This window comes from Haliotis rubra, unplaced genomic scaffold, assembly GCF_003918875.1.
Source record: "Haliotis rubra isolate DU_JTF1 unplaced genomic scaffold, ASM391887v1 Scf240, whole genome shotgun sequence".
NCBI classification, from domain to species: Eukaryota; Metazoa; Mollusca; class Gastropoda; order Lepetellida; family Haliotidae; genus Haliotis; species Haliotis rubra.
The window spans coordinates 409,885-430,961 of record NW_025766448.1 but is presented as its reverse complement, the minus strand read 5'-3'; the positions used below and the strand labels follow the sequence as shown (position 1 = coordinate 430,961).

The 21,077-nt window shown below is 37.8% G+C and overlaps 2 protein-coding genes across 2 annotated transcripts in view; one reads left to right on the top strand and one right to left on the bottom strand.

Annotated features, from left to right (window-relative positions):
• Nucleotides 1–609, bottom strand: part of LOC124278707 — a 33,146-nt gene extending 32,537 nt beyond the window's left edge. Inside the window, exon 1 of the mRNA XM_046714480.1 lies at nucleotides 235–609. Coding sequence (XP_046570436.1) covers nucleotides 235–324 — 90 coding nt within the window. The 5' untranslated portion in view covers nucleotides 325–609. The remainder of the gene's footprint in view (nucleotides 1–234) is intronic.
• An 8,702-nt stretch (nucleotides 610–9,311) lies between these two features.
• On the top strand, nucleotides 9,312–15,052 carry LOC124278708 (von Hippel-Lindau disease tumor suppressor-like). The gene is made up of 3 exons (XM_046714482.1): nucleotides 9,312–9,411; nucleotides 11,968–12,312; nucleotides 14,082–15,052. Exons 2-3 carry the CDS (start codon nucleotides 11,982–11,984, stop codon nucleotides 14,204–14,206), a joined length of 456 nt encoding a protein of 151 aa, XP_046570438.1. The 5' UTR covers nucleotides 9,312–9,411; nucleotides 11,968–11,981; the 3' UTR covers nucleotides 14,207–15,052.
• The last annotated feature ends 6,025 nt before the right edge of the window (nucleotides 15,053–21,077 follow it).

Genomic DNA, 21,077 nt, shown 5'->3' with positions numbered 1-21,077 from the left:
CGCCGAAGGCCCGGGTTCGATCCTCACACTGGTACTTTGTGCGAAGACAGTGATATTGTTGGAATATTGCCAAAGGAGACCTAAAACCACACTGTTTGCCCATACGCAATATGCGAATCTTGTGAGGTGTCAACAGCCTTGAGACTACGTAATTAGTGGAAAACGGTAATGGCGGCCATTTAATTATCAACAATTAATGAAAATCATGGAGATTGGAAGAAATGAAGTACTTACAAATAGTCGGGTGATGGACTGAAACCATTGCCACTGAAGCAGCAATTCATTCTTCATCAAGTTACTTTCAAACAGCTGCCAGTTTGCCATTCATAACTTTCAATCGAGAGATATATTTGGCATCGCAAGCTGTGTGTTTATCGAGATTGCATATCGTCTGCTACGCTGCCGTGACGCGACAGTCAAAACATCATGTATCAACCAATGAAATTTCAGACCTCACTCTGACTTCGCCTCAAATGCATATTCATGAGAATCCCGTGCTTAGCGTGACGACAATAAGGGACCGTTCATAATTTATGGCTGTGTGAGTGTGTGTGTGTGTGCGCGCACGCGCATCTGTTCGTGCGTACGTGTGTGTGTGTGTGATATGATTTTAAGGGGGTACCCATTTTGTTCTGGGGAGCAAGGGGTGGTCAGCAGTTTTGTACACACGTACTGTGTGTGTGTGTGTGTGTCAGCAATTTTATACATAAAATCATGTTTAAAATTATGCTTAGAAATTATGAGAAGGGAGGGGGTCATTGATTTTGTACATGACATGCAAGGGGGCACTTAAACATAACGTTTAGAGGGGGTCATCACTCACATTGTACATGCTTCTCCATAAAAATCAGCACCCCTCCCCACCACCCCTAGCCATAAATTATGAACGGTCACTAAATTCCAATATACATCCTACGAGTAATCAACATTAAAGTAGTATTGTGAAACCGTCATTGGCTCAATTATGAGCTGTTTCAAGATTAAGTCCGTTTGTTTCAATGCCGCTTTGAACATTACCTCAGTTAAATCACGGAGATCCTACTGTGGGCGGATTCCTCGGTCTGATAGTGCTAAAATATTGCTAAAAGCGGTATAAAACCACTCGCACACACGCATTCCAGAAAAACAACTGACGGGCCTCGGGTCTATAAGTAATCAGTAGCATATTAATATCATGTTGATCAGTATGACGACAACAATACAACATTTACAACTGAAACTGTTATATATTACAATCAATGCAACGGTTTGGATATGTTTTTGACAAAGCTATTTTACATCATTATTTTTGCATTATGGTGATTCCAGGTTGAGCGTTTTAGGTCCACCACAGAGTTAACCTTGAACAGTCAATCTCTGGACGTTGTGTCTTTGGATTGTACTCAGCAGCACTACAGCCAAATGGCGGATTCAGTCTTAATCAGACAATCTAGTAATTAACATCATGAGCAACGATCTGCGTTAAAGTAGCATTGAGATACGATAACATGCAACAACCAAGTCACAATGGGTGACCATCCGATCCCGTTAGTCGCCTCTTACGAAGAGCATCGGTTCATTTTCTGGAACATTGATTGTCATGCAAAATGTCCCGAACACGTGTTTCAAATTTGGTAAATATAATATACGGAAGACTATCCTAACAAATTTGATCATTTGAAAATGGCCTGTGGCATTTGTTTCAAGGACAACCACTGACTCTCTATTCTGCATGTCTGCAGGGTGACGGAATTCGAGTTCACGTACACTAATGCGTAGTCTCTGAATATATGTAATTTGTATAAAAACAAATAAGAGGTTCAGAGGAAATCTAGACTTGCTTCATTTGGAGCTTTAGCATTGCAGAAAGGGCCTGGGAATGGAAAATAATGCGGTTCAGGGAGACAGAACAGATTGAATTTCTTGGCTTTTTTCAAAAGATTGAGACATCACTCGTCAGGCTTTACGTTTGCACCCTGCAAACATGCCCTGCTATAAAAGAAATGCTTTTGAAAGTGTTAAACCTTATCAAAACATAAAATTAACAGTAGATTCAACTTTGTGCATATATTGTAGGCAATACACGCTACAACAAATCAGGTGTGGAACTTCCGAGGTAGGTCTTCAAATCACTGATTGTTGATTTGAAAAGTTTACATGGAATAGTGTCCTTCTGCAGTCTTTTGTATGCTTCGTATCTATGACAACCACCAAATGAGTAGTAGTAGTCTCCCCCTTGTCGCCCTGTGATCCATAGCACGTCAATCGGAGGAACATCATCACTGGTTTCCGGGTTCTGAACACAGAAGGAATGAAAGCATTTTCGATTATCATGATTTTACACGTAACGTATGTTATATTTGTGATTACACTTTTCTTAGAAAAGTTTTACACGGTTTTCTATCTCTACTGTCATGGTAATCACTATGGAGATTATCACTACGATAACTTCGTTTCAACCACGATTTGAAAAATAAAACCGTCCAATCAAATTATTCCCATGAGCGAGAGAAATGTTGTGCTACGTTTGAGATAGAGAAAAAGAGGAATGACCTTCATCCAAATTTACGTCACCATTAACAACAATATAACCAACCTTAATTGTCTCCATCAGCGACAACACTTTCTTCTCGTCCAAAATGGAAGGGATTGGCCTTATAAGTATGTTGAAGGGAACGTTGTGAATCTCATCTATATGAGCCGCGTGTATCGTCTTGTCCGCGGGTAGGCCTGAACAGCCAGGCTCCATTCTTACGTCTGACGCTTTTGTTTGACCTGATATAAAACTTGCTCCCTGACAAGTAGTATGTCCACCTACAGAATGAATATGCTGCAGATACGCGCAAAATAGTGTGTATGATATCGGCGTAATCTGAGAGATCCGGTTAAGACATTTCGTCATATAACAGATCCGTCTCGACAGCATTCTAACCTCAATAAAGTAGCTAAGTCATCGTGAAAGTGAACCAGGAAGTACACCGGAAGTACTTCCAAATAAATTCCGGACAGATCTACATCAGGTTGACATGAAGTTGAAAACAATATATGAAGCTGTTGAATAAAATTTATTATGTTTTTTTTATCATGAGGTACCCATGTGGTGAAAGTTACTCGTCACACGGAAAACACAGGTTGAGTTCCCCAAATGTGTGAAGTGCACTTGTGATGTTCCCCGAGCTTCAATAATACTTCGTTGTGGCATATAACGGATATAGCTTTCTCTCTGTTTTATTTGAACAATCGCAGCTAAAATATCAACCAAATACTGACAGACAGATTGTTTATTAAGTAGATTTCTACAGCTCCACGTAAGAATCATGCAAAATCGAGAATACTGGATAAGTCAAAAATCCAGAATTTGGTATAAAATTTCAGAATGTGATGACACCACTATATTAAACATCGTTGTGGATTTTTTTCTAAAATATGTGCGCTAGTTGTCGCGATACGCTAATATTTCCCCAAGATCAATGGGAGGTAGACGAGCAACGATCTCCATTGGTTTGCATAGTAAAGTACTGTTACTTTGAAACCAGATTTTGAATAACAGCAAATGTGTGGCATATAACAAAGTATATGTACATATAAAAGAAGCTGTAATCTAACCTTTTCCGTCATAAAAAGTACGTAAAGTTCTAATTTGTGATGAAAATGTTAATCTAAACGTGAGCGACAATTCACCATTTAGTTGTCGTTCTTGGCAACTTATGTTCCTCATTACCGCTAGATGGCGTGTTGTTGCTAGGGTGTTGCTAGAGAAGCCACCCCACGGCGGATGCGGAAGCGAATTGTCTGCTCCGCTGCAGTGTTGGCCTGACAGCAGATGGTACTTGCGGAGTATATAGAGCATATCCCAAAGAAAACGGTTTAGAAACCCTAGGATCATGCTGGGTGCCAGTCAAATCGCCCCAGCTACAAAACGCCCCAGCCAATTTGGTCAAAATGCCCCAGAGTTTTGGTCAAATCGCCCCAGGTTTGGTCAAATTGCCCCAGGGGGTAGTCAAAATGCCCCAATGTATTTAAATTGGTTAAATATATGCCACAAGTGCATAGTTTTTGTCAACTTCCATATTATATTCCATATATAATATTATATAGTAATATTTCTGATAAATTTTCTATTACTAAACTGATAAGACCAAAAGTAATATTCATGTATAGACAACACTGTAATACCAATTATTTGTGGTAAAGAATTACAAGAGTAAAATGAAAGATTTCTATAATATGTTTATTGGCTGTAAATAGTTTTTGGTCAACAAATGGCATTATGTAATCATAACAAGTATGGTATAATATTTATTATTTAAACATATTTATTTCCAAAGAAAGGAACCGGATTGGTAAACAAGCATAAGCTTATATGAATACCCCTCTGGGATACAATGGAAGGAAGAATAAACTCGTCATGACGAATGTACAATGTGAATGATATATAAATGTTGCAAAAACGAGAAATAACACCAATCATTGTTAAAAGGTATATGTCATATAAACAAAATATTTTGGTTCAAATCTGCCTGTTAAATCTATAAAAGAGTGCACTGAAATTAAAAGTTCAATTGTTTACTATTGAGGAGCAGCGTTGGTTTCCAAACAAATTGATTTTAGGTGAAATCCTTTGGTAAAAAATACATAATTTGACGTATATCGTTGTAAAGAGTACATGAAAAGAAATGGTGAGCAGAGTCTTCATAGTTATGGCCACAAGAGCAGGATGATGTCGGAGATATAAATCTTTCATATTTGTGCGCATTAAGGTCACTACATTCAAGTTGGAGACGAGGATGTATGATTAGACAAAATCTGCTACAGAAATTTAAGTCAAAATGACTGTAGATATTACAATCGTTCAATAGGTGATGGTCAGTTAGTGAATTTTTTTATAGCCTGAAATGCTCAACATTTCCTTTAACTAAACACAGCATTGAATGTCAATTAGTGAACATGTTTTAATAGCCTGTTTTTATCCACACCTTTTGACAAGATTAATTAACAAAAGCTCTAGATTGTTTTGATAATCATTATACCATACTTGTTGAGAAAACCTATGCATTTACCGCCTCACCTTTTGACAACCACAGCTGTAGATTGTTTTGATAAGTATTATACCATACTTGCTGACAAAAACTATGCATTTATGGCCAATAAACATTTTATACAAACATTTCATTTTATTCTTGTAATTCTTTACAAAAGCATTAATAACATGCAAATAATTGGTATTATAGTGTTGTTTATACATGAATATTACTTTCGCTCTTATCAGTTTACTAATAGAAAATCTATCAGAAATATTTCTATATAATATTATCCGAAGTATATAATATGGAAGTTGACAAAAACTATGCATTTATGGCATATATTTAACCAATTTAAATACATTGGGGCATTTTGACTACCCCCCTGGGGCAATTTGACCAAACCTGGGGCGATTTGACCAAAACTCTGGGGCATTTTGACCAAATTGGCTGGGGCGTTTTGTAGCTGGGGCGATTTGACTGGCACCCATCATGCTGCCGGGATATTTCTTCGCATCTGCGGGAGGTGAATTTATGTGGTGGTCGGCAGACGACAAGAGCCCCCGCAGCAGACAGCGAGGGAAGTTTGATTTCCTACCGAATCGGCCTTTTCAGGTATGTTTGTAGAAATCACACTGGTAAGTCATTTATGATGAGAAATAAAAATGAAAAATAAGCATTGCATATATTTATATCGACAGATCTACACTATCCGAAATCGTGTATCGCTCTATGATATCTTGTCTAACAGTTGCACCAACAGGGATCCATGTTGCGATTGAATCAGATATGGTCGCATTTACGAGTAAAATTTGTAAACATGCAACCGAATATTTCAAAACACTGAGCATCAGGCGAACTTTAATGAAAATGCAGATGTTACTGTAGTTTTTGTGATATTGTTATCAGTCACATGTCGTATTTTGTCCAAATTGTAAGCACTTGGTGGCTGTTTAATTTTCAGTAGTGGTAAAATTCTGTAAAGTTTAAATGGAATTGGTTTTAAAAGTTTTAAAGTAAAAGCTACAAGAAATGGTATGTTTTAGTACATACATTAGTTTTTCTTTCAAAACTATAGATTATAGAATTGTATTTATTTTATCATTTTAGGTGTTACAGGATGTCAAGTTGCTGTAGTAACAATGGACACTGACAAACAAATTGTCAAGTCTCACAGACTGAAACAAATAAATTGTTTCAATGAAGTAGTATTCCAAGACAATGGAATACTTCTGAGAAAAGCCTATGCCATTGGAGATGGAAAATTCATTTCAAATGATGAATTGCTAAAATCTGGGAATGGACTCCAAATGTCTCATCAATCAGAATGCAAGACACTTGAGGGTTTTACTTTACCCACAGTATGTGAAGGTAAAATCAGTCGTCCACAACCTACACAAACAGATCTTGATACAGTGTACTGTTGTCCAGAGCCGGGTTGTACCAACACCTTTCCCTGTTACAGGGATGCAGAAGATCATCGATCTTGCTCTTGGCACCCACAACTGTCAACTTGTGAAGGAGTCAACGTATGACAACATAAAGCGACAGTGGGCCCGTCTCTGCAATGAAGTTGTCATTACCTACAAGGTCCGCACAACCTCACGAGTATTAGCTGCCTCAAGCTATCTACCTTATTCGATTCAAATATTTATTTCATTACTTGGCTTTGACAATATATATTTCTTTAAGTCATTTCACAAAATGAGGTGACAAAGTCCTGTTGTTAAAGAACTATTACTGGGTGACAAACGTGCAAATACAGCGGAGGATATTTGTGAACTCTGGGGTGATTACTTTGTTGATCTAGCTAAGCCTCACTGCTCTTCATCATCTAACAACTTCAAAATATCAGTTGACAGAAAGTTTACACATAATATTAAGCCAGTCTCCTCAGAATTTCATCCCAAAGATGTTCAATTGGGTTTAAATCAGGACTAAGGGCTGGCCACTGCACAATGTTGACACCTTTCTGCTGTAAGAAGTCCCGTGTAGCTCTGGAAGTATGGGCACGGGCATTATCATGCTAGAAAATGTGGTTCCGGTGACATGCGAAAAGTGGTATGGCTGAGAGCTTGGTCGATGTAGGGCACCGCTGTGATGCCGGCTCCTCTCCCTGGACCAAGGTTCTGGAACACCACAGGACCCACTCTCTGGGTCAGGCCTATTCCTCCCCATACCATGATGCTTGCACCTCCCCATGAGTCTCTTTCTTAACACATTGGTCTGAGTAACGCTGGCCACATTGTCGCCATATTCTTGTTCTGCCATCTGCAGTTGATACGCAGTACCGACTCTCATCTGTGAACAGAACAGTTCTCCATTGCCTGTATCTCCAGTTTTGGTGTTGTATGGCAAACTGTAGACGTTCACGCCGATGATGACGAGGGGTGAGGATAGGTCCATGGTGATGGTCTACGGCAATGGAGGTTCCCGATGTTAAGACGTGGGCATACTGTATCAGTACTGATTGGTCTTCCGTGTTTCCACTGTCTTGTCGTCTTCCAAACTGACGTTTCTTTTGCTGCTTAGTATATATGGCCATATGCTGTTTGTGTGAGCAGGGTTAGTGTATGAAAGAATGGGTGATAGAGATTCTGTTTGACAATGATACATATGAGTTTGAATGAGTGAATGATTTGTGTGAATGGCTTTTAGTTAATGTATATGTATATGTTGTTTGTCTGAGTAGGATTGGTGTATGGAAGGTAGTATGACAGATTATGAATCGATAATATATGGGATGTATGACAAACTGACAGGATTTTTTTATTTATATACTTATTTATTTAACTATTTATTTAACTTAGTAACTAAACTAACTAACTAACCGACTTACCCACTAACCAACTAACTCACTAATACACTAACCCACTAATACACTAACCAACTAACTCACTTGATCATTAACTCACTCACTCTATCGAGAATGAATGAAAGCTTTGAACGGATGACAAATGTAAGAATGCCAGTATGAATGTATTATTGAGTACATGTAATACCTTATTTTTAAGTGTACATGTATTATTAAAGTGTCTCATGGCCCTATGGCCGGGCATTATTTGTATTTATTTACATGCATGACACTATGTAATAAACATTTCTTCTTCCCCTCCTCCTCCTCTTCTTCTTATTCTTAAAAGTATGGTTCATACTTCAAATAAGGTGTCTGTGTTATGTTTGTGATGAGGAATATTCCATCCATGCTTTAATAAAAGTATAGAAAGCCAACACTGAAGACGTAAGTATGTGACATCTTCACTTTCTCACTGTATTTTCCATTTTGAGAAAGGTAATCTCACATTTCCTGAAAATAATAATTTTGATGACTCAGCATATTTTACTTAAGTACTTAAGAAAAAGAACTATAACAGGATTTAGTACTTGAAAATCGGTTAGCTTTTAAGTAATTTGTTAGTAATTTAGGCATGCACAGAGGGTCTACTATACTTAGCATTTTTCTTCAAAACGTCCACTTCTTAGCTAGGTTGACATTGCAAATCCCTCTGCTATTTTTTTCAGATAATGTTCCTAACAGTCCTCTTAAATACTTAAATAATACTTTCTTGTGGAATATTCAATAAATAGCTGATTTCTTTTGGTAAATGTACCAAATTGTATTCTGTCAAAATTTTGACAATATATATATATTTTTGAACTTTCAACGTTTAATAAAATAAAAAATTCAAAACTTTGCAAACTTTTTATGTCTTGCTATCACAATTTCATAATTGTATTAAGCAAAGTAATAGCAATTACAACATCAAACGTTTGCTGTTCTGAGATAAATGTCCTTAAAAATCATCAATTTTGAGTAATTTTGTTATAGGTTAAAATACCCGTGACCTTGACAACGGTTGCTATGGAGCGGTCCTCATCAACTCTTCAAAAATATAACTGAAGTGAAAGTTGTATATGTAATCTTTCAATACAAAGTAAAAGAATTCTGACTGCACGAATAGTTTTAACAATATTGTCAACGTAAAAATAGCATTTTCGTACATTTTCACATGCTATTCTGGGTCAATTTCGTAGAATAATAATTAGTGGCTAATTAATGAAAAATATTGATAGCAGAAACAATTCTGAGTGACATGACATTTTACAAGGCCAAATAAAGAGAATGACAAAATTTCAAGTGAATATGAAATTTTTGACTTATCCACCTGTGCATGATTCTTAGGTGGAATGCTACTTAAAGTCTCACCTCAACATAAAATAGAGTAGATACTGACTGCGGCGGGATGGCCTGCACATCTACAGTGTGTCTGTCATTTATTCGGGATCCGACCGGTAAAGATCATGCTGGTTGTTATTTGTTTTAGGGAATACAGTATCTAACTAAATCAACATGGCCGCCGAACCTTGATTTGACAGATGAAGTTTTGATTCAGTTTGTCGCATGTCAAGAGTAAGATATTTATTAAGAGGACTATAGTCATATCATGGTAGAATATACAATATACATGTTTACATATTTGGATCAAATGTCATCACATTAGAGCATACGGAACTAGTGTTTCAAAACGTACGTACACACAGCCAAAGTCAAGAAATCTGTTTTGCTGTAAACAAGAAGTCATACAACTCTGCAAGAGGCAAATGGTATTGTAATCACAGCTAGTTGTCACTACCGGGGTCATAGCGTTGTTTCAATGGTTCCATGTTCATAGTGTTCCAGGGCTCCAGATAAGGGCCGTATCGGCGTATGTACGGATAAAAAATATGCACGATACGATTGGAAATAATTTAGAAACGTAGCAGATACGCACCACAGCAATGGTGTACGGTCTTTGAATCATTTACAGACGTATGTATCTGAAAAAAGTATTGTTTATTGACCTGTTTACACAAGAGTAGCAATGTTGTGGTGCATATATGAAACGAAACACAAGATTACTGATAGTCCATTAACTTCCATTCAGTACTCTAAATGTACTCTTGAGGTTTTCCAGTACTCAGTATTGAACAAATAAGTAGTACGTACTCCTGATGTTGAAAAATTATCTGGATCCCTGGTGTTCAGACCCCTTAGTGATAATACACACCTAGATGTAATTGTTTGTTTCACATGCCACTGTGATTGTTATAATGAAACCACCACCAAAACAGATGTGTATTGGACAGTCATTTATTTTGCTGATGCTAACAAATAAAATTGTTAATAATGCAGGAAATTTCCAGAATTTCAGAAAACAACACAACAGGTTTTGCCATAATGACCAGTTACATATATTGAAGACTGTTGGGGGGTAGGTGTATTTGACAAAGGATACTAAAGTTTTGAAAATACTGAACCTCCCGAAATGCTTGTCATATTGTTTTTATGAACCTCCCTGAAAAGAGAAAAACACCATTGTGACATGATTACCCCAAATAGATGTACAATTTGTTAGGACCTTTCATAGAGATTGACATGCTTTGGTGACCTTCCTCTGATTCCATCCAAACACATATGTAGGTCAACTTCACATGGCAAATAGCATTAACTAAAACATAACACATGTTTAATAACATCATATTTAGTACTCTGTATTGTCAGCAGTAAATGTAAAAAATCTGTCAAAATGTATATTTGTCTCAGTACAGAAATGCAATAATATGCATGACTTCTATATCATGAATGGCTAGTCAGGATCTGTCATTCCAAAGTCAGTGGTTCCATGTGGCAGCCTGGAATGTATTCTATTTCAAATAGATCTACCGGTACTGTACTCAGGTTTGAGTGGAGTTTCTCCCAACCCATTGTCATTACTGGCCTTCTTGAAGCCCTTCAGCAAAAGCTCTAAAATGTATAGAAAAGTACTTCATTCTCAGTCATTGTCAGTTGACATTTTGAAATGATGTTTACAATAATAGGTTGCAAAATACAAAGAAACTGTTACTTCTATATCCAAAGTATGTGTGACCAAGTGGGGTTTGCTCTACCAACATAACACACAAGAGAGTATCCAGTTCATTCTGTATTCAGTAATGTTCTGTGTGATCAAGCACATGGAGCAGCCTCTCAGTTTAGCTCTCTCTCTCTGCTCTCACACCCACACTGTCTTTGTCTTAAACTCTCACACTCGCTCCAAAACAGAGGTAAAATATTAGTGCAATTTTTATTGATGGCAAAGAGCTTGAAAATTGACACTTTTCTAATTTCTAAATGGGACATCCTATCTTTTCAAACACAGTTATACTGGTGTGGTGAAATTTGCATGGCTTAATGATCTAAAGACTGCCCATTTCGTGTGGTCAGACTACGTAGCTCTTCTAAGCTTCTTCAAATGCCTGTTATGCATTTTGGTAAACTATAATTATGTTTTACATTTATATACTACTCTTATCCATACATCTATGGTTGAGTGTAGTTTATAATGGTCTACAAAACTGATTCTGTGTTTAAAGGCCATTATTCCTGTTTCCTTGATTCAGATTGACAGCCCTTTCAAAACACTAACCTAGTGGCACATTTTCAATATCATCACTGACACCAAGGAGTTATGAGATGAATTTTAACATGGTAGAACTTGATTACACAGTGAAATTAAAAAGTGGTCAAATGTAACATTTATATATTTGGGATTACACTTTCTCAGTACAGTAAGTACAGATGCCAGTACTTTTGTTGGGTTGAGTCCCATCCAGATTCGAACCCACACCCTCAGAGTCAGGCACCTAATTGCAAGCACACAAAGTCAGCCACCTAACCCGCTCAGCCACCACGACTTCCACAGATGGGACTCAACCCTCAAACATACTAGAATTTGTATTTATTAAGAAAGTGTAATCCCACATATAACATATGTTACATGGTAGGAAGTTTTCTGTGTTGTCAGTCACAGGCTGGTTTACCAGTAGATTTAACCACTCTGAATTACACCTTTTAATCATCATGTTGGATGAATTCCAAATTCAGTTTAATGAGGCTGTCTTCTAACCAGCTGCAATGATTACTCAAAACACAAACTTCTTGTTACAGATTACTCAGTAACCATGACTGGCAATGAAGGAAATGCACCAGGGTCTGGCCGGGTGAAATCTGGAAAATCAACCGCTCATTCATTTGTTAGGTTTGTGAATAACACAAAGAGAAGAGTGGACATTATCTGGCTCAACTATGAAGGTGCTCGAATCAAATATCGGACATTGCTGCCTCAGCAGTTTGTGGATGTCAACACATTTGTTGGACATCCTTGGGTTTTCCGTGATTCTGAATCCGGTGATCGCCTGGTGGTGCAGCTGAAGGAGATATATGAACCAGTTGGCTGGACACAACATGATGGTTGGCCCCCGTGTAGAAAAGTTGTACATATTTCCATTCCAGGTACTTGTAAAAGTCAAATGAATTTTGTTCCAGAACACTACATACCACAAGTAGAATGGGTCTTTTTGTGTTTCTCTTGTATTTATCAATTCATTGTTTCAAAGAGATATAAAGCACAATGAAAAGCATTTTGAGTGTTAAATGTCTGTATATCTATTTTTTGTGTCAGTGAAAATTAATCTCATCAGTTCATCTTGACATCGTCACAGAGAGCTGATGGCATGGCTGTTCATCTTTTATGCAGCCAATCATCAGCGAACATATATGTAGTGTTCCTCCATATCCATGCATGTATTTCTCAGTGTTTAAGAGACCCGGGAAAATCCGGGTTAGAATTGATCTTCAGTAACCCATGCTTGTCGTAAGAAACGACTAACGGGGCGGGCAGTCAGACTCGCTGACTTGGTTAATACATGTCATCGTATCCCAACTGCGTAGATCGATGCTTAGGCTGTTGATCACTGGATTGTATGGTCCAGACTCAATTATTTACAGATCACCGCCATATAGCTTGAATATTGCTGAGTGCGGTGTTAAACTAAACTCACTCATGTATCCATGTTAAGCTGTAACATGGTACCTCTCTAGGCAAGAACACTAACTTAGCATTAGTCTGGACATTCCGATGCAGATACCTCACCACTTTACATTACAATAATGAAAATGGCTGCACCTGTGTAACAGCAAACCCATGGAAACTTACATTTCATCTTGACTGTTATTGGGGCGGTGTGCTAGCCTCATGGTTCGTAATGCTGAAGGCCCGGGTTCAGTTTCCCACATGGGTACAATGTGTGAGGCCCATTTCTGGTATCCCAAGCCGTGATATTGCTGGAATATTGCTAAAAGCGGCGTAAACGATACTTACTCACTCACTTGACTGTTATCTTGCGTCCCAGTTGTGTAGATCAATCTTCATGTTGTCAGTAACTAGATTGTCTGATCAAGAGACTTCGATCGTTAAATTGTCATATAGGTGGAATATTGCTGAGTGTCATGTTAAACAACATCCATACAACATAATTCAGCTGATCTGCGAGCCTTTGTGTTATATACTAAGGGAGATAATTGTCCCCCCGCCGCAACGCGGAACGGGTGACTATGTATTCAGCAGCGTCCATGCGTATGTAGTGTTGTACCCAATGTCTTCAAATTTGGTGACAACCTACATTGGGGTATTACGCAGACACCAGTTGATATGGGTGACCTTAACCTTATGTTCAATGTCACCACCACACTTTGACCACTTTTAAATTTTATGTAAACGCAGTAAATATGTTATAAATATTTCATTCTTCTCTAGCGGCAGGGGAGATCGCCATATTAGTGGCAAACACTTGTTGTGTTTATCGGTTTCAGGACATTACACTAAAGTTATGTCCCTCACATCACTGTCATTCATGATGTGAATGAGTGTAGTTTTACGCCGCACTCAGCAATATTCCAGCTATATGGCGGCGGTCTGTAAATAATCGAGTCTGGACCAGACAATCCAGTAATCAACAGCATGAGCATCGATCTACACAATTGGGAACCAATGACATGCGTCAACCAAGTCAGCAAGCCTGACCACCCGATCCCGTTAATCGCCTCTTACGACAAGCATGGGGTACTGAAGATCAATTCTAACCCGGATCTTCACGGGTCCATTCATGTTGTAGGTAGTTTGTAAAGTTGTTGTTGTTCCTTGTTTATTATCCAATTTGTTAAGGGTACAATGATTTTCCTTTTTATGTAATTTATTTAGCAATGTCAATTTTGTTTTTCAGTGTACTCCCTAAAGGAAAGATGTATGCAGGTGGTTCGCAAGTATGTTCCACGAGACCAAATATGTCATCTTGAAGTGCCAACAACATTGAAACTTGCTTTAAAAGATACTGTTGTTATTGGTTGAAAGAAATGGTGCTACATTTCATCTGGTGCCATACCAGATCAGTTGGAGCAAGCGCCTTCAAGCATGGTCAGTGTCTTGGTAGAAACCTCTACAAACTGTGTGTCCTGTGACCATGGGATACGTTATGTAGAAGGGAATTCTGGGAAATGTTGTTCAGGGAGGAAAATGTGGAATAGATTGTTTCTGAGAGGAATCATGGGATTTGTTGTTTAGAAGAGAATTGTGGAATCGTTGTTTCAGAAAAGAAAATCTGGAATAAGTTGTTTCAGAATGCAATTTCAAGATGTTTCAGAAAGCAGTCATGCATTGTGTTAGCAGGGAGTCTTTTCTCTGCATACTTATCGTTCGAATTAGAATTCCAAAGAAACATATTTATTGGCATTAAATAACATATCTACTTGGATACATTTTCTTTTTTACATTTACTTTGTAAGTAAGTTTGTCGAAGTATGAAGAAACATCCTAATCAAATGCTGTTGGATGAATAAATCGGAAGCTAATTTTTAAAGTATTATTTCACATTCAGTATTCAGTCAAAGTTATTTGATACAGGTTTTCACCAAGGGCAATCTGTCTTTTTCTCATTTTTTGGTCAGAAAACAATCATTGAGAATAAGATGTGTTCATATATTATATGTTAATGATAAATCAGGTCATTCAGAATTTGCATAATTCAAATTCATCTGAACATGGGGACCAAGTAAAGCCGTATCCATGTATTTCCAAGGATGTGTTATAACGACTTACCGTAACCTTTTATGTTTATCAATATGTCCCAGACCCAGCTGTGAATGTGTTCACAAAGACATGCTAGACAGTCACTGAATAAACACGGTGTATTGACTTGTAAGGTTTTAAGATGAATGAATGCTTCTTGAAAAATATTTTTTTAAAACAGAAAATACATGGCATTTTGGATGTTTATGGATGTGATTACTGTTTCTAAGGACGGTTTGCTATAGCAGGGCTTGATTTAAGCATGTAGAACTTGCACTGGTGCAACCTGAAACTGCTAAATGCAACCTCTCATGTATATCAAATTGAGCCAGTGCATGTTAATATTTTGTGTTCAAAGTACTCAGACCTCAGCTGGAAAACAGAATGATGAGGAACTCACTTGGAACAGTGACTCTGATTATTGTATGAACAGTGACTGAAGGACTTGCTGTTCATGAAAGTTTAGGAAGTAAGATAACTACAGATTTCTTTTGTTATAATACTGTTCTAAACCGTCTTTACAAAAACTCAAGCATTATATAAGATTTTATATTAAGCTGCAGGTGCGATCTGTTTTTGTTTGGTGCAACAAGGTAATTGCTTTAGGTTGCACTGGGTGCAAGTAGGCTTCATGTCCTTAAATCGACCCCTGTATAGGTCCTGAGTGGACCAGATTTACCAGGGTGCCCTTCCACTAACCGATCTTATCTAAGATCAATCTTAGCAAGTTACGTCTATTTTACCATCGTCTAAGCTAAAAGTTATACCCATTCCGCTAACCGATCTTAGGCCGATCGTAACCGGTCCCAATCCTACAATCCGATCTAAGCTTAGATCGAGACTCTTTCGTGCGAGAGATAGAGAAATGTGTGGAAGTAGTTTTAGAACCAAGTTTAAACGTGGAGAAAAAACCTCGAGCAAAATATTAGGGTAGTGAGCAGCTTGATTTCAGGGGCAAGTGCGTGTGAACGCCGAGAACTACCTCGTCACAAGCACATCATCTGATAACGTATCTAGAATCTGTCAGTGGTCTTGAAAAACACGCGGCCTGCCTTAAAATTTAGAATCCCCTACCAAATAAGAGCAGGTGAAATCAAACATATTTGTATCTTTTTGTTTCAGAACATTGTTCACTTCCGACCCTCCCTGTTCTTAACCATGACGTTGCAATATTGTAGTACAAATGTATTACACCGACTCGCTCAGTTGTGTTCCCATGACGACAGTGGTCAGACTGGCCTCGCATTTGTAAGGCTTCAGTGCAGTGTTTGTTTACATCACAGAAGTAAACAAATTCATTTCATGGGGGTTTTAGGGGACGCTCATGGTGAAATGCTCGCTTCTTCTTCTTCACATAGACTATGAAAGCCACCACTTTGGTTTCTCTACGATTGATTTTAGCTTTCCTAAGTTGGTCATGAGCAACTTAGACCTTGGATCTTAACTTTACGATTGACTTGGGTAAGATTGGTTAATGGAACGGTAAGCCGATCGTAACGTCACGCTAAGATTGGCATTTTAGGGGTTTACGATTGGCGTAGGGCTAAGATCGGTTAGTGGAACGGCACCCAGGCTGTCAGACTTGAGTGATTGCTTGTCATAGTAAACTAATGATGTGGATCATAGCTCACTATATCTGTCTCTGGAGTTTCAGGATTGTATATGATTATCTACAGGCTGACATCATGGAGCTGGAATATTACTAATTGTTCCCTGACAAACTGAAGAACATTTTCCGAAACTGCAAACCTAATGGGTTTGTCATGCAGGCATGATGCATGTATAAAATCATGATTGACATCGGTCTGGGAATGATGAAATTACTGTTTTTTCAATGACAAGCTATGTTATGTATAGTTCACACCATGCCAAATTACATTCTGAGTCAATAGTGGAATGTTCTTACTTTGGTTCATGCCTAATGGAATATTTACACTTGCGTAATTTTGATTTGTGGATATAAGGTAACTGCTGTGAAAATCATATTTTAAATGCACGATTTTGTTTTGTGTACTCACTGATTATTTTATTCATTAATTCAACAGATTGAAAATGCCTAATATTCGACTTCTGAATGAATCGTTTGTTTACCGAAGTCATTTGTAATAACACCAATTTGTGTGCACACAAAATGTGACGTCACCTTGATTCGTGGATTACGTAGCTGGTTACTTTATATCACTATGTACGACAGCCCATTGCTGTAAGTATTGACACCTAGGAAAGCAGACAACGAGATGTGAGAAGGTTGCTTTGTGCTAACACAAGTAACAGTATCTTTTTACTTGACATTTTGTAAACATAATTGGTTTTTGGGGTTTTTTTTTCAATTTGCTTTATTTGCTGTTGAATACATGAACTTAAAAACTGTACAACAGTATGAGATATCTTGGTACACAAGCTGTGGTGAATTCGTGATACTCATGATCACCTCAATGGACACACACTGTGCAAAGATGGCATTGGTAATTGGTAAAAATATAATTTGGTATTTGTGGCATTAGTGATCTTGGGCTATTTATCTCAGTGCTGGACAATTAGATTTAGTACCGTATATGACCGTCTATAAGCCGACCCCATGGATAAGCCGACCCCCAAACTTGACCCTCAAAATCAGTGTCAAAATCATATCTCTCATGGATAGGCCGCCCTCCAGCGATGGGTCGCGGCCAACAGAGACCAGAGTACCCGGTAAGTATGTTCCATCAACGACGAGACACCATTCTGTTGTTTGTTCACGCGAGGTGATACGATGTTGTTTTCTTACCCCTGGAAAAAAGTTTGACGAAAGTGTAACTCATGGATAAGACGACCCCCTTCTACAGACTGCTTTTTTTGGTCCTCAAAATTCGGCTTATAGACGGTCATATACGGTACATTTAAGTGTAATGCAGAGATTCAGAACATATTTGTCAGCGAGGCGTGGCAATGTATGTACATCAAAAGTACTGCTTTGTGACATCATATGAGACTTAATTTTTTAGATAGCATGATAATTACCACGATCCACCAATCAAGGTTATCCACAAATTTAGGCTACTGTTCTGTACAGGAATGTCTCTATAACATGAAAATAATCTGGACCCAGTTTGGAAATATATTACTTCCACTCTTGATTCGAATTTGACACATGTGAGTTTGCATTTAATAAAAGAAAACAGTTCTTTCTGATTTAGTATTTTTACACTTTTCTCAGTTTTAGATTTGACGTAATACCTGAATCAATTTGACCCCAAAGATGTATATAGCAGCTTAAGAAGTTGTTGCTTTGTCAGTGTGTATTTAGTGATGGTTTCCAATGGTAATGCAGTCATGAGACATATTTTATGTCTTGTTTCAACAGATTTCGAAACCATAGTTTACTTAATTTGAAACTTGCTTATTCGCATAAGCACTGGCAACTATTGGCACATGTATCAGTCTGCTTACTCTTGTACATCCTCAGTTATTGAGTAAACCAAGCCATCGCAACTGTAAATACCTGTGAAGATCAGGGTTAGAATTGATCTTCAGTAACCCATGCTTGTCGTAAGAGGCGACTAACGGGATCGGGTGGTCAGGCTCGCTGACTTGGTTGACACATGTCATCGGTTCCCAATTGCATAGATTGATGCTCTTGCTGTTGATCACTGGATTGTCTGGTCCAGACTAAATTATTTACAGACCGCTGCCATATAGCTGGAATATTGCTGAGTGCGGCGTAAAACTAAACTCACTCACTCAGTTATTCAGTGGTATTTTGACTCCATGCTATAATGATAATGCCCTCAACCAATTCAGTATGAAAGCTGTGTTTTGAAACAATACTAAATATTATACTGTGTAATGAAGTTATAAAAAGATTGTGTCATGAACCCAGCTTTGATTTATCTGTTATCAGTTTGGTGCCTGGAATGTGCTGACATGAGGGGTTCCATCTCCAGATGTTGGTAATTCTGACAAAACAGATTTCAGTCAAGAAATTCACATTTGTGTCTTTTGAGATTCAGAAAATATTATCAGGTCATTGAAAAAACACTCAGTCATAAAGTTTATGGCATGAAATGAAACTTTGCTGTGAATGGTTCCTGGGTATTTTATCAGAATAGAACGGAGAAATACTCTTGAGAACTAAGGATCAGTTTTGTGTGATAAATATATCATCAAATTAGACATTTTTTTGTCAGGGAAGATTTTCAAAATGTTGTCATACATTTCCTACAATGTCCATTACCTCCCAAAGACCAGTGTCCTAGAATGTTGTAGTCTTCATTTGTATTGTCCTACAACAAGGAAGATGAAAATAATAATCTGAATGTGTTGGTGAAATAACTTGTGATATGTCTACTAAATCAGGTGTCAAAGAGTCACAAGTGTCACATAAAATCCTGAATCAGCATAGGGCTTACCTTTACAACCTTATACTTTATGACTGTTTCTCCACAAAATGCACAATAATATTAAAATACATCCCACAGGGCTCCAGATAAGGGCAGTATCGGCTTATGTACGGATAAAAAATATGCACAACACGGTAGGAAATCAGTTAGAAAACTGAGAATCGGTTACAGGCGTATTTATCTGAAAAAGTACTGTTTTATTGTTTATTGACCTGTTTACAGAAGAGTAGCAATGTTGTGGTGCATATATGAAACAAAACACAAGATTACTGATACTCCATTAATTTCCATTCAATACTCTAAATGTACACTTAAAGTTTTCCAGTACTCCTATATTGAACAAATAAGGAGTACTTATGTACTCCTGATGTTGAAAAACTATCTGGAGCCCTGCATCGCAGGTTTGTGTAAATGTGCAATAACAGCCATGCACACAGCATTATGCTTTAGTTATTTAAGCACTTATGTTTCATGTAGGTTTTTATGTACCAAATTTCTGGGCTCAGTGGTCATGTGATGTACTTACCGCTTTATGATCTTTTAAAGTAAATAAAGTAAATACTTTGGTCTATGAGGTGAGGTGAGATGAAATGAGGTTTAACGTTGTACTTAAGATTATTTCGCTCATATGACGACGTGCATGCATGTATGTGTGGCTGCTTGTACTAGCCCAGACTTAAGGTAGTTTTATAGTGCTAGCTCACCGAGATACCATGCCGCAGTTAAGCATGAATACCCCACTCAGACACATTATACTCTGAGTTGACCAGTCCTTGTTGTACCCATTAATGCCGAGCACCAGACAGGGACCAACAAGTACCATATTTTAACTTCTTTTGGTATGACGCGGTCGAGGATCGAACCCGCGACCTTCCGCTCTCTGGGCGGACGCTCTAACCACTACACCACGGAGGCGGTCTCGGTGAAATGTAAATTTATACTGCACTCTCGAAAAACTCCAAATTTGACAGAATTTCCCCATGTACTATTATGATAGTTCTATTTTGTTAAATGATCCACTTACAACTACTCTTTTTAAAGGGGCGGTGGGGTATCCTAGTGGTTAAAGCGTTGGCTCGTCACGCTGAAGACCCGGGTTCGAATCCCCACATGGGTACAATGTGTGAAGCCCATTTCTGGTGTCCCCTGCCGAGGTATTGCTGGAATATTGCTTGAAGCGGCATAAAACCAAACTCACTCAGTCAGTCAGTCAGTACTCTTTTTCGAACATAAAGCTAACACTATTAGGTCTTATCTGAGTTCTCAATGTCACTTTCGCCTTTATGATAATAAGTTCACAGTTCAACAGTAAATGATTACATAAGTTCTGTTTTATTCACTATATTTAATAACTGACTTAAGATAAATCTACAAATGTTTTTGAGAAAATGTGTACAAAAAAAAGGTTTTTGGGTGAATGTGTCAGATACAACTATTTAATTCCGCAACATTGACTTGTTAATTTGTTTAATCACCCGTGTTATTATGAAAATATGTTCTGTTTCCAAAGTCAGCCAAAGAATGTATAATAAGTGCACACCTTATGTCACAGTATATATTGCCATGTTTTATTGCATACTCTATATCTTCAGAGTTACATTTTTCTAAACCTACTCTATAGTCTGTTTGCAGTGAAAACATACCGATGAATTTCACTTTAAACAAAAAAGTAAATCAAATAAAGTGAAATTAAGATTGCGAATTCTCATAGTCATACCTTGCCAAATGAACTTTTAAATCTCAGAACTTTAATCAACTTAGGATAAAAGTTGTTT